At 32.8% G+C, this 15,262-nt stretch overlaps 2 protein-coding genes across 2 annotated transcripts; one reads left to right on the top strand and one right to left on the bottom strand.

The window, feature by feature from the left end:
• Positions 1-535: 535 nt before the first annotated feature.
• LOC126849219 (uncharacterized) lies at positions 536-4,994 on the top strand. Its single transcript, XM_050590877.1, has 3 exons — positions 536-741; positions 2,834-2,992; positions 4,394-4,994. The coding sequence occupies exons 1-3, from the start codon at positions 681-683 to the stop codon at positions 4,636-4,638; spliced, it is 465 nt and encodes a 154-aa protein (XP_050446834.1). The 5' UTR covers positions 536-680; the 3' UTR covers positions 4,639-4,994.
• Positions 4,995-5,147: 153 nt separating this feature from the next.
• LOC126849165 (protein spaetzle 3) lies at positions 5,148-13,420 on the bottom strand. Its single transcript, XM_050590773.1, has 7 exons — positions 12,950-13,420; positions 10,609-11,504; positions 10,287-10,524; positions 7,966-8,090; positions 7,543-7,812; positions 7,137-7,262; positions 5,148-6,863 (listed from the first exon to the last, which is right to left on the bottom strand). Exons 2-7 carry the CDS (start codon positions 11,064-11,066, stop codon positions 6,668-6,670), a joined length of 1,413 nt encoding a protein of 470 aa, XP_050446730.1. The 5' UTR covers positions 11,067-11,504; positions 12,950-13,420; the 3' UTR covers positions 5,148-6,667.
• Positions 13,421-15,262: the final 1,842 nt, after the last annotated feature.

Genomic DNA, 15,262 nt, shown 5'->3' with positions numbered 1-15,262 from the left:
CCGCAGAAGCGATTACCAAGGTGAACAGGTCAAATAACAAAGTGAGGTTGGTAATATTCAATAGGATCAAATGCCTTCCTGACCTCTCTTAATCAGTCGGCAGGACACAAATTAAATGTTTCAAAAATTATCAAGATAGATGTATATGTGTAGAAGTGTAGTGTTTGTAGAGCATGAATTTTATTTTAACAAAGTTCTTTTATTTTATGCGTACTTGTCGCGCAGGATATTTAGAATAAAGAAAAAATTAAGAAATTATTAGATCGTTACAAATGCCTAATGAAGCAAAAAAAAAAAATTATCAATTCTAAATGAAAAGATATTAACTTAAAGAAAATGCTAAAATCCTATTCAATATCTGTGTACTTACATCTCGGGCACACAATGAAATTTGTACACTCGTTATATATCTCATAAAAAGAAAATATACGTTACGCAAAAAGGAGAGACTTCCTAGCGGTTAACAGTCAGAGAAAAAGAGACAGAAAAAGGGAGGGAGAGGAACAGACTAAGTGCTCTTAGTAAAGAGGGTGTTGGTTCTTCAGTATCACTCTGGACACGTTTGGTATCGGCAGTTTCCAAACGATCATCTTTTAGAAATATCTACTATTATTTTTGAGAACGGAATTTTGTATTTGATTTTTTGTGTGATTTCAAGCAATCGTATTTTAATATCCGGAATGATTTCCTGCGAACGAGTAATTATATTGATCCTCGGGATGGCCTTTTTTGTAACATCAGGTGAGTCCTTGTCCTTTACAAAGATACATAAATGTTAATAGAGCAAAAATCTGAAAGTAGATTTATGTTTGAAATAAAAATTGCAAGAATAATATATAATATATAATAATATATAATAAATAATATATAATATATAAAAAATAATAAATAATAATATATAATAAAATATTGGATGTTTGGCTATTTTAAACCCTCTCTTGATCTTTTTGTTTTACAAATATTAGAAATATTTAAAATACTAGTCACTCTTTTATTTACTTAAATTTTGTATATACCACGTATTACGTTCTTATGTATTGTGTTCATTATTTACAATATTTAATCTCAGAAATTTCAAATTACATTATCATTTGCGATACTAATTGGAGAAACTGGCAAATAAGAGTTAAAGCGCGGTTATTTTTGGTGCGCAAATTTTTTGTTGTCAAATTTTATTGACAAATATATATTAAAAATGTTATGCATAAATCATTTTTATTGCATATCTGTCAATAAAATTGAACAACAAAACGTTTGCGCACAATAACTGCGACTTGGCTCTTATTTGCCAGTTTCCTCAATTAATACTCGATTAGTACACTGAGCTTATTGTTGTTATTATTGATAGTTATCATTTGCGTTATTAAAAAAATATTCTCCTGAACAGTCCATGTTGCTAAAAGACGATTTAAAATTATTTTTTATCGTTTTTTTTAGACATTTTTAAGATGTCTTTTGGCTTTTCTATGCTGTCTGAACTTATGTGTTGCGTACGTGTGTATGTAATTTTATGTGTTAGAAATATAACCATTTACGTACATTATTATGTGCATGATATTAACATTATAAATTTATCTTCCTAAACTTGTTGATATGTAAATTATTAATGTTTATAGTTCTCTTGAATAAAAAAAAAGTGAAGCTTTATAAATATTTATATGTATAGTATATGTGTGTATATGGGCGCGCGATGCCCACGCAACGCAGGCACATATATAGACAAAATGAGATATTTAACTTGATCATTTTAAATTCTTGTTTATTATCTGAACAAATATTTCAAAAATGACATAGTCAAGGAAAATAATAATAATGAATTTTTGCTATCTCTCTTGCTTTTTTATCTTTTTATAAAATATAAAAATTATCTCAATTTTTTTAAATAATACATTCAACATTTTAGTTCAAAATTCGAAAAATATAGAATGTTGGATAAAAATGTATTAGGATATATATATTATTCTCAGGATTTAGGATTTATTAACTAGAGTTTTTTTATTCTCATTCATTAATCAATCAGTTAAACACAAATACACACTTGCATTGAATGTAATGGATAACATTTCGAGTATTATTTACGTTAAAAATTATTTTATTAATATCTTATTTTTAGTAGTTATTGGTTTTTGACTATTCATAGTTTTTTTAGTCGATAATATTTTTATAAATTTTGGAGTAAAAATTAAATGTTTTATTTGAAAAATAATATTCAAAATATTCAAAATAACTTTCATATTTCGATAAAAAAATAAGATAGCAAAAAACTAATTACTAATTTTTATTTTTTAAAACAATTTTTCATACAAGCAGTTTACGAGTAACTTAAAATCAACTTCTTCTGTATATATGTATATACAGAGTGTTAATATTACAAAATTTAAAGTGTATATATTACAACATTTAAACATTGTATGTTCTAATATCATATTTCTGATCGTAATTTTTCATGACATTTATTTTTTTTTCGCGGTATTTCCTATCGAGTTAGATATTGCGTCGCGCCTTAGTTTTTAGAATAACAGAAACCCGATTACGTATGTAGTTGTAAAACTCTAGCGTGCACTACCAATATAGACAGGCACTCATTGCCAGCATTACGTCATTTATTAATCACTTGTTTGTCGTCACTATATTGCGCAGATATTTCTTTCGTGCTTTTAATTTTATTCCTAAACATTCCTAAATTTCTATAAGTATTAAGTGTAAAACTATATATCTAAAGTCTCTTTCATGCGAGAATATAGCGCACCTCGTAAAATTACACGTTCTGCATACCTTGACGCGTGCAGAATTCGACTCATACAATAAATTTTATTTCTTTTGCCTATAATAGGTTCCGCCTTACGTTGCTGGATTTGCTCGTCCAACGTAAATGTCATGTGCAATGACCCTCTGAACACCACAGACCACCAAGCTGCGTTTCATATCAGAACCTGCGATACGGGTCATTATAGCTCCTCGAAAGCTATTTGCCGAAAAATCGTTAAGCAAGGTAAAATTTGTTTATTTGCTCCAATACACACTACTTTAACAAGTATTACTTATTATAAGCATTACATATAAATTTATATAGAAAAATTTTTACATATTTATTAAATTTTTTAATAATATTTGTGTTAAATAATTGAATTAATACACGACAAATTATGTTTAAAATGATCTGTGGAATGATCTGCGTTTTACAAGTAAAATGTTAATTTTTTCTCGTTTCTTCACATCTTTTTTCATGTTTGGTTCCATAACTTTTTCATAATCGTTACATGAATATGTATGCGGTATAAAAACATGCGACCGTGAAAAGCAGAAAAATTCTTTTCCGCAAAATACACCAAATGCATAGATCGACAGATTTTAAAACGCGCGTCTCTTTGCTTATTTCTTATTATTAAGAGAATGACGTATTACGAAATGGAGCTTAAATTGCACTTTTGATGCGCTGTATCCTTTCTATTTCAAGCGGGACGACGCGGTAATATACACCTCGGTTGAATCATACGATATATATGTAAATGACAGATGATAATTAGACATTAACGAAGGTCGAGACCAAGCCTAACCGCGCAATGACAAAAAATTACTCTTTAAAAATCACTCGAGAATTTTATTAATTTTGTTCAGAATAATACATTGTGTGATCCGTAAAGATTTCAAGTAAAGAAGAACTTTATGGAAAAACAAATAATCGGCACATTATTTCTTTTTGAGGAAAAATTGAATTTGACAGTTTGATTTGAATATGCAATGATATAATTAATAAAGATTTTAAAAAGAAAACTTCTTTAAATCAAAATTATATCTTATTCCCAAGTGTTAATATAATGATCTAAACGTATGAATTTGAAATTATGATTACTTATTTTTGACGTCATCTTTGCAATCAATTACGGTTTTTTAGACGAAGCAGGTGATGTGTCATAAATGTATGTACAGTCAGAATTATACTTTCTTGTAGGTTGTTAAATTTGTCATTGCATTTGTCATAGTTTCACGAATTCAAGGTAGTAACTGCACATCGAACATCAATTTGGCGGAATTCTAGCGTGACGGATGTGTGCATATGCGTGAGTGTATATGTATACGTGAAGTAGTCAACATGATTATTAGCTGAACATGAAAATTACATAAGCGACAATTTTATGCTATTAAATCAAGAGCGCGTTCGTTAATATAGGAAAATATAACGCGATACGAGATTGCGCACTAAATATACTTTTAGGAAAAATTATTGATTTTTATCATTTTCTACAAAAATAAAAATACATATATACAAATAATATACAAATTTCATTCTTCATTAAAAGGAAGAAAATTTCAGTCAGTCGCGATATGAATATTACTTCGATAAATAATTATAGGGATCGTAAAAAATGATTAATTTGACATTTTATTTTAGATAATGGCGAACGAATTGTGATACGTCAATGTTCCACGCCGTATCACGATGAGGTTGATGTTGTTGACGGCCTATGCGGCAATTCCATGACACAGCCAGGACGCGGCGTCATCGAATCGTGCCACATATGTAGCACTGACGAGTGCAACTCCGCGACAGATGCGTCTGCGTCACGACTCCTTTATATTGGCGCGTTGATATCCTTTGGCTATATTTTCCACCAATCAAAATATGGAGTTTTTTAATTTAATGAGTGATGATCAATGGATTATTACATATTTTTATTAGTTGTGTCAGAGTAGCTAATGAAAGAAAAGAAAACTTTCACACAATAGCTACGAATACTTAATGTCATACTCAATTTGTGACTAACAATTTTTTTTTCTCTGCGGACTGATTATTTGATTGGATGATTTGAAAGATATATAAAAATAATATAGATTAAGAAAGAAATATATGTGTCATATATAATCTCACTCGATGTAATTCAATTATTTTTCGCGAACGAAAATTATGAATGAAATAAGCGCGCAATTTTTAAAAGTAATATTAATTCATCAATTAATGTTGTAAGTACAAAATAAAGAATGTAATATAATTATATTGTGTAAATTTGATTTCTTTTCAAAGCTTTTTTTCTGCAAAAGTTAACGCCGCTTTAAGCTCGAGCTTTTTGTAAAGTCAACTTTACTTTTGACACTTTAACCCGGTCATACTCGACAAAACAACGTCTCTTAATAATTATACTATGCAAAACAAATTAAGCTCATCGTGTTCATTATGTGTCGTTTTCATTGGTTCAACCTTGTTACATTCTAAGTAGAAATATATTACGTTGAAACCGTCTTGGTATAAGTATTTCCTCTACTTTTGTCACAAGAGTTACCTTAAGTATATAATAACGAAAGATGAGAAGGTAAAACATAAAAGCTTATCAGGTATCCGTCCAGCGATTAGAATAATAGACGAATGTGTTCTCAAAAGAGACTGGCCATGCCAACATATTAACAATTTCTTTCTTTTTTTTTCTTATATATATAGTAATATCCTTCATATATATTCAAGATTCTCTTACAATTAGATTCATAGATTTCGCATGTATATTTTCTTCGCGCGAGATATTGTGTATCGTCTTAATTAAAGTGTAATCGTGTTACATATATTACGCAAAATCTGTAAAAATTAAAAAAAAAGTAATTTAAGAAAGTTATTCTTGATAAGCCCTGAAAATGCTTAAAAATAAAATTAATGCAGGCATATTTGTGCGCGCTTCGTGCGCACTGCCATTTCATTATGTACTAAACACTGTCTATATAATGACACTTCATTATAATTGTAATAGAGCTGACAGTTATAAAAAAAAATCTATAAACATAAGACATTTATTTCCTACTTATAAATAAAAATGTGAATCACGAAAGCGGTTCTGCTCTACGCATTATATAAAACCGTTTCCGATTTCATTTCTTTCGACACGTGATATTTCATTAGATGGGCATATGTGGTACAATTTATCGTCAATCTCGTCGCTTAAAAAATCAAGCATAAATGCCTCACATAAAAAAATTTATTATTATTAGAAACTAATTTAAAATCTAATAATATTATGTATATCGACAGATATTTTGAGTGAATGATTTTCGTCACGTTTATATTCATTGCATAAATTTCTTTCTCAGCTTGACGGATAAACTATTCGCTGACCGGATGGATTTTTCCAACCAAGCTAACCAATTATACGTAATGATTTTTTATTCTGCTTTGCATTTGTCATTAAAAAAATAATGTATCAGCATTATAGTTATGCAACAAACTTTTTTCAATTTTGATATTGCAGCAATTTTGATCAATACAGAAAATAGTACCAATTATTGTCTTAATAGGCTATGATAAAGCAAGAAAACTTGCAAATCTTGAAAAAAAGATATAGTTGTAAAGGATTAAATTATAAGGATTAAATCTTAGAGAGAGAGAGAGAGAGAATGGATTCAATTTAAAATTAATTCGTCAATAGGATTAATTAGATTTATCAATAAAGACATATCAATATATTGCTTTTGATTTTTTTAAATGCTCTAAAAATTCTTTTGTAGTTTTTTAAATTAGAACGATAAATCAACCGATAAATCGTACCTATCTGCTGCACAATTTTTATCACGAAACACTGGATATGTACTAATCATCGTTACAGATGATTGTTCGAATGCACTGAGAATGAGCGAACCGTTGCAGTTTACATGGCACGTTCGTTCACGCGTAGATACGCGACACATGTCAATTTCGCACACGTGACGAAGAAAACTTGTTGTTGCTGACCGGATCACATCTGCAAACACAACAAGAGGGAAACAGGAACCAATCCATAAATATACCCTTACAATCGTTGTCTGGATCGTAGGCGAGCAATCTATGCCATTTGTATTTCTGCTCGCATCCGCAATCTCCGCTACATCGATTTGTTTGCGTTTTCCTATGAAAAATATATTCTATATGATATTTATTAATCCTTGTATAAATCTATAAGATAATTATTTATGAACGTAAACACAAAGATAAAGAGAGAATAAAGTTTCATTATATATTTTTAATAAATAATTAAATTTATTATATTATTTATATAATAATATCTTCCTTTTTATTTTATTTTCGCATATGAAATTGACTGTTTTTAACTTAGAAAGTTTCTCACTGAATTAAAAAAATTCCTACATAATTGTTAATAATTTATTACAGTTTTACTTACGAGCATACTTCCTGATGTATTGCCTGCTCGAAATGTTGAGTATTTACGATAGCGCGAATCTTTCCGGCGCTATTACTTGCCCAATAGGGAGTCACAATCTCAACCTTCGATTCGCACGCATCAATTCTGCAATCATTATCCTGACATTGTATTGCCAATATTTTTCTTTAATTATTTTCTATTAGATATTTTGTTTTATGAGAGAGAATTTTTTAAATAAAAACCTGCGGCGAGCAAAAAAACTACTGATAAATATAGTGATATATAATGATGGATCTCGTTATGTCATGATTCTACAAAAAAATGATAATGATGCATAACAATGAAAAATATCGATTAATATAATAGTAGATATAAAATAGCAATAATAATATCAACCGTGAGCTTTTCGATTTCCAATCTTTACCTGCCACTCTCTGTGCTGCGATTTTTCCCGAAGGATTGTCTGGTATTTCTATTATTACTGAAATACTTTGCGTCGATTTCGTCTTCTGCGCGTAATTCATCGTTAGGTCCACCATCTGGAATGTCGTGCCTCCGCGCGTCTCTACTTTTTCTTCGTGTTCTAGTGCGATGTCCAGTTTCACTCGATCCGTATCCTGGATTCATCTCGAAGTCGCCGTACATTCTTTTCATCAATGCTTTATTTTCATCAATAAAACGCTCTATTCGTTCTCTGCAACAATTTATTTTACTTATACATATAATAATTTACATTAGACAATTAAATATTATATTAACAATCTTTTTATTCTCTGCTTCATAAAAAAACTTAGAGATGTATATTTGAAGTAAACACAAAATAAAACAAGGAATTATTTATATTTACATTGGATATGTGTTTCCGGCGGTTGGACAAAACAGCTGATGATATCTTTTGATGCATGGTACACCTCGTACCAAATCTCCCCTCAGTTCGACACCTAATGCTACCGAAAGTGCAGTCCAGAGTATCTATGAGTAAATGAAAGTTTATTGACATTAAATAATATTGATTAATTACAAATATAACGTGCATATATTATAAGGCAACACAGAGAAAGGAATTTTGCTGTCAACTGTTTTTATCCATATTTAATAAAATGATCAAATTTCGATTGCAAAATAATTAATTTTACAGCAAAGCTTGTATTTTCCTAATAAAATAGAAAAATCTTTTCAAATAAATCTATTATTTCAAAGCAAATACTTTTGCATTACGAATGATGTCTACTGAATGCTAATTAAATATTCAGCAAATTTAATATTTTTGGCAAATCTTTTTGTTGTTCATATAATTAATTAAAATTTGCTACGAGAAAAATATTTCACGCCAAGGTAAACATTTTTTTCTGCTTATTTATCTATACCGGAAGTCGATTGGTTAATTAAAGATCACCTTTCTACATTTATCTTTTAATTCAACTTCCAGTCAGCATTCAGTGGGCGTCATTCATAATACGAGAGAATTCTGACGTTGATTACGGCGCGGTGCATTGCCCACAAGAAATGACTCATACAGCGCGAGGAAGCTGAGTCAATTATTACCCATATTTATATGAAATTTAAAAATTAAATTTAAAAAATTTTTTTTTAAATATTATAAGTATAGAAAGAGAAGCCTGAATGCTGGGTGGTTGAATATTGAGATAAAAGTCGCAAAAATGTCAAACATTTTAATTCATTTCAAGCAGTGCGATTAAATTCACAAGAAAAATCTCAACAGAGAATACGTGAATTTTATAAAAATATATTTATTATTATTATAATTAGATAGTTTTGAAAAAAATAAGCGGAAAACTCGAATTTACAGAAACTTTTACTTTCGATTTAATCTCATATAAATACGTGGAAAAAGAAAGATAATTTTCAAAAAATGTCTTCATTAAATAAAATAAAAAGAATAATAGCGAAGAAAATTTGCTCTTTGAGTGTCGTAAAAGTAATTATTATCTAAGAAATTACTTTGAGCCTACGATAAGTGCGACGTGTGGGCACGCGTGACGAGGTTGCGTGTCGCAAGAACGAAGAAATTTCGGTAGACGTCCACGTTGGTGGACTCTCATCTCTTCGCAAGTCTCGTAAATAAGGACATTCGCAATATTCCTAAATGATTTACGCACAATCATCGTCGAGAGTTCCTAGCCTGCCGTTTTATTTTAACATTTTTTTTTCCGCGAAAGATTATAATGGCACATTCAAAATCCTTTCGATTCTTATCGATTCCCGATTGATTCTTTCGCGAACGACTTATATGCAACTATCGTGCAAAACGTCAATGGAAAATCCCATTCGCAAATAATAAGTAAACAAATAATTAATGATAATTCATAATTTATTCGCGCGATCAATGAACAATCAAGAGCATTCGAATTATCAATTAATAGCATTAGCTAATTATCCTCGATACAAATCACGTATTGATGTAATGTACGGTTGGCTCGCTTTTAATCATACAAATTCGAATTTATTCTCTCTCTGTTTCGATACAAATTAGATTCTAGTTTTCTGTACGAATATTCGAAATGTGCGTATAAGTTCATTCAAAATCATCATAGTCTTTAAATATTTTGCTGGTGATAGTTCCTTTCGATTAAAAAACTATCGAATCAATACGCTCGATGATATATAATACAAAATTGACGGTTTACCATCTCAATGTCATTATGGTGGTTGACCTCAAGAGAATTCTGTCGCGACCTACAGAGGAGTCATTGCAAGAGGCGTTGAATGAAGATGGAAATAACGCGAGAGAGAGGTAAAAGGGATTCACGACGAAACACTTAAGACAGGTGTATGCATCTGTGTCCGTGCATTCTCGTTGATTCTCTAACAAAGATATTTCAGGGGTCATGGGTATTGTATGCGGGAAATGTCACGCGTTGCTATAGACTTTGAAAGTCCCTGTGGCCACGGTCGCATTTGTCGATTATCAATCGCGAATTCGCGTATCATCGAGAATAATTTCAGGCGCTTTGCTTCGGCGTATCCTTAACTTTTATTCAGACAGGGAGATAATAATTATCCATGATACGATAATTATTCATGATACGTTCAATTCAAATATATGTACTTGATTATATTTTATACTTCATACTTATGACATCGATATCGTTATTTCGATCAAAGAGAAAATGAAAAGAGAAAGCAAGAGCTGAGCGAAAAACTTACCGGTATCTGCACGAACGTCCCATTATTTAGCTGAGGATACGAATACAGAGGCACTACAGGAACGGAACCATTTTTCAGAAAGATTGGACCTTGGATAGGTGTGACATGTGCGTTCGTTGGTATGTTCCGATCTTCATCATCGTAATAATCGTCGAAATCATCATCATAGTCCAATACGGCGTGGACCGAAGTTTTAGTATCCGGACCGATGGAGCCTCCGCCATTCACCCTCGTGTACCTTTAAACAAATTAAATAAATATAATATTCTCAACGATGAAAAGAAGAGAAAGAGAGAGAGAAAAAAAATATCTCTCTATTTACCCTTGAGGTCTTTCCGGATAATTCTGGTCCTGTTCCTCTATCCGAGACTTGATCGGCTCCTGCGATCGAGAATGCTGCGGCTGCTGTTGCTGAAACGGCGAAGGGGGAGGGGGTGGTCTCATTTGTTGCTGCTGTTGCTGCTGCAGCCTCGGTTGCGTTCTTCTAAAATCCTGATTATACGCGGTGTAACGATTATCCTGTGTCGACGAAAAAGACGTGTGTTCCGCGTAGATTTCCCGACTTCTTTGCGGTGCAGACTGACGTCGATGCTGATGGTACTTGACCGGTGGTGAGTAGGGCTCGTTACGAAAAGTCTCCTGTTCGTTGTAGCTCGGCACGGATCCTGGCGGTAACACGGTATTCAAGCCGAGACTGTTGGCCGTTGTGTGTCCTCCGGTGTACAGAAACGGCGCTATCGTCGCCGATTGATAGGGTAGACTGAAATTCACCAATGCCATTTCAACGCGCGTTGCGAGCACCAGATAATTTCCAGACTTTAAGACTTCGTCCTTCACGCGGACGACAAATCTCTCGAAAGGCTGTGTCGACTGTTAACTCGATCCGGCGTAGGACAGACTCGTTTCCTCGTCGGGGATCATGATAAAGTCATTGATGACTTTAGCATAAGCTCCAAGGACAAGGGGACCGAGATTGTCCGCAGTAAAGGCACTCCCCTGGTCGCAATCATGTCAAATCGGTTCCGCTTCCTAGACGCGTAATTGATAGCCTTCAAATTTCTTTGAAAATCTGATCTGCCTTTTTTTCGCTCAATAACGTCGATGCAGCGGCATGATCAGTCGTAAAATTGATCTGGATATTGACAAGACGTGACAAGTGATCAGATTGATCAAGATCACGCTTTCTCTTTGCTTCTCTCACAAAGTAGCAAGATTGAACTGAAACATGGAGGAAATTATAATACTGTAAAATAAAAAAAGAGTTATACAAATAAGATATTCTTATCACCGCTGGAAAACATTGCGACAATAATAAAATTTCATTACAATTTATCGCCAAATCGCAAATGTGTTTAAAACCTAAAGAATCTCGATTTTAATCATTGTCAGCATTTCATTAAAAAAAATAGTAAATAAAATAGTGAGTTAAGATCATCGTGTAGAAAATTCTTCAGTCATTGTTTGAAAAAAAAAAAAATCTATAAAAAATTGTTAATTTGGATCATGATAACGTTTTCGAGTGCACGCTATCTGCTCGTACGAAGGGAGATTAATTCTAATTCGTTGAGTCACTCGTCCGTAGAAAGTGCTCCGCGTCCCGGATCAAGCAGTGAGATACATGTGCGTTGATACGTAATGAGTAAAAGGCGACCGTGTGAATCAAAATTTAAATTCAAAAATAAATGCAAAATACATAAAATGAAAATACAAAATAAATAAAGTGAAAATGACTTCTGTGCTTCTAATCTTTTCTAAATTGTGTCGCGACAAATTTTCAACGCACATACAAGAGTGACGAACAGTGTTAAATGGTCTGATTATATCGTAAACATGATCTGCACAAATTGAACGGCAAATACCTCGGAAATAATAATGATCGTGTTGTGAATCACAATTACAAAAATACAATTGCATTCGAAGATATACGCAGTTTAGAGTTTCCGCCTATTTTATTTCTTTCCTCTCAATCTATCTCGTTTTTAAACGCAAAACTAAACGTGCAACTAAAACGACCTATTGTAATGCAGAACGTTGATAAAATAATGATTGTTACGCTAACGCATGTGGCCGACGAAATTTATTTGGAAAGTCGAACGAGTTTGGCCGCTCGTCACTTTCGCCCACCGGGATTACCGTGTTTCCAGTCGAATATGCAAAACGGTTTTCACTAAAGGTAAAAGCAGGACTATCCTATCTTGTCGAAACACTCTCTATTTTTTACGAAATATACTCGAGATCGGCGTAGAAAGAAAATGATCGCTACGAAAAATTCGTAACAAATTTTTCTCTCCCTATAATTCATTCGCTGCATTAAAGTAATATCAATATTTTAGGATATACAAATAAATTAATCAGAGACTAATTGCGAAGCGAAGCGATAACTCGCGTGCAGATTCTTCAATTAGCGCTATTTGATCTCGAGTCATATTTAATATGCCAATATTGTGTGCCGGCAATATTTTTGAAATTTTTCATTCGCGCAATCAACCAATATCTTCCTTTATTCTACATAATAAGAACGGGTAATTACGAAAGAGCAGCACAATTGTTTATGCACAATATCTGTAATACAATTATGACTGACTTATGCAAATAAATGCAAATAGTAAAAGAGAAAATTGATCGTAATTCTCGAATATGCAAATGGGATGGCATAATCTTACCTGGCATTAACGCGCACGTTACATTCGCACACTTTTACAGCTCGTAACTCGAACTCGCGCGGGGCAAACCGATCCAGAATGCATTAAAGATCCATCCGATCCGTTCCCACTTTCACTTCGCGTACCCAAAGAAATCGTTCTGAGAGAGCTCGTAATTGCTCGAAAATTAATCGAAAAAAATTGGCAAACAATTAAAAAGAAAAAAAAAAGACGAGAAAGGAAACGCGCGCGCGCGCGCGCGCACACACGTAGAGTAGTTCGCGATGCGGCGCGATAATGCCGTGCAGTATCGTTCGCATTGGCGAACGACGACTGAAGGAGAAGAAGACTTTTTAACCAGCTGTGCACACAGAGAAAACGAGAATAAAGAGAAGTGTCCCTCGATCGTGCGAGTAAGCGAGACTCGCGGTGTGGGTTCTCTTACTTTTACGCTACGTGTATATCCCTTCCCAGTTGTCTCTCTCTCTCTCTTTTCCTCTCTCTGTCTCGATGCTCCCTACCTTTAATTTCGATCGTACCTTCGATTCTTCATCGCCGCGAGAGGTCATTAATTTAATAACTTTCAGCGTTCTTATCTTGCGCTTTACTTTCGATTATTTTTATTTGTTTCGCGCGCGCGACTCTCTCTCTCTCTCTCTCTCTCTCTCACACACTCTCTCTTTCTTTGCTCATTTTCAATGATAAATTAAATCTGTAATTTCTAATCAGATCGAGTTTGTTAATGCAAGAGGTTTATTTAATCATATAATAACTTTTCTTTTTCAATTGTCAAAAAATGTGTAACGTTTAATAAATAAGAATAAGAAAAGTTAAGCTTTTTTTTACAATGCTTGCTAATCAGAGTTTCAAACGTTCTTTTGCATCGAGGGATCAATGCTTATTTTAACCCAATATGGCTTTTTTTAGCACAAAGAGGCAGAAAAGAAAGGAACACGATATTTTTTTCTTATTAAAATTTATTCAAATAGAATATAGTTGCCCTATAACTTTCTTCGTTCCCATTTACTTTCCCTAACACGAACCAACGTCTTTCAAAGCACATCTTTATATAAAAAAATGTTATAAAGCAAACGAAGTGATGTGACGAATATAGAATTATGTGCGCACTTTAATTAACACTTATGAACGTAAGATCCGAATATAAATACGACACAAGTCACGTTTGCTTCCGGGGTAAAGCCACGATTCAACATTTCCCGGTAAGGCGTGATTGCATGCGTCACTTGTCAGAATAAATGTAAATAAGCGTAGGAGAAACCTAAATATGTATATATATATATATATATATATATATATATATATATATATATATATAAGAAAATTGCATTCTTACTTGCATCCGAGATATTCGATACAAAGTCGTATATATAACTGACTCTACATCATTTCTCGAGTTTGGTTTCATTTGACATTACACAACTAATGTTTTTTTGTTCGTCTATTTGCTTTTGATGTGTGCAATTGCGCAATAGTAATCTTGACATCTTTAGAAGAGTCGCTTCTACGTTATTCGTGCGAGATATCGTTATAGCAGCGTTAATGCAAGCTTAATTTAAATATTTTCCAAAGCATAAAAGATCTCTATATAGATAAAGAGATTTTATCATTTTTACATTAAGATCCTCAAGTCTGTGTTAATTTCGAAGAGAGGAAGAGACTCGTCCGACATGTAAGGAAAGTCTCACAATAAAAAAATTAATTTGTTGATTTAAAAAAAAAGATATATAGAATTATTTATGTCATTCATATTATAAAGAATCAAATTTTTTTATTTGTATTCTCAAAGTTTTAATGAATTAAATATGATATTATACGCGTGCATCGTACATGCGTAAATAATTTAAATGTCATAACAATTCCGATAATACAGTAATTATATTTCGATTGGTGTGTAATCAATTCTGTACACAAAGAACTTGTTTTAAAGCACCACGTGAATGTATAGAAGTAAGAAATAAGATCGTAAATCGATATTAACGACGCATATGTAACGCCGGTGAAGCTGAAGAAGAAAGGACTGAAAGGGAACCGAATGCCTGGCGCGCACGGACCCGTGATAGGCTTACCCTCGTTAGAGTTCATTGTTGTGCAACCGACAATGAACCATGCGCAAACGCTCGGCAGGCGACACCTTTCCTTACCCTTGAGAGAAGGAAGCCTCTCTGTAGGAGAGATCGAGTGCAGCCTCCTCTCTGTGTAATAATGCGGATACATGATCGGCTGATCCCGATTTCGAAACAATAATTGCAGGATTCTGTTGAGAAGCTTGGCAATCACTCACTAAGTGTCATTTTTTTACAAGAAACATTTTAC

This window comes from Cataglyphis hispanica, chromosome 1 (genome assembly GCF_021464435.1).
Source record: "Cataglyphis hispanica isolate Lineage 1 chromosome 1, ULB_Chis1_1.0, whole genome shotgun sequence".
Classification (NCBI taxonomy): Eukaryota; Metazoa; Arthropoda; class Insecta; order Hymenoptera; family Formicidae; genus Cataglyphis; species Cataglyphis hispanica.
The sequence above is the reverse complement of the archived record's forward strand: the minus strand, read 5'-3'. Positions and strand labels throughout refer to the sequence as shown.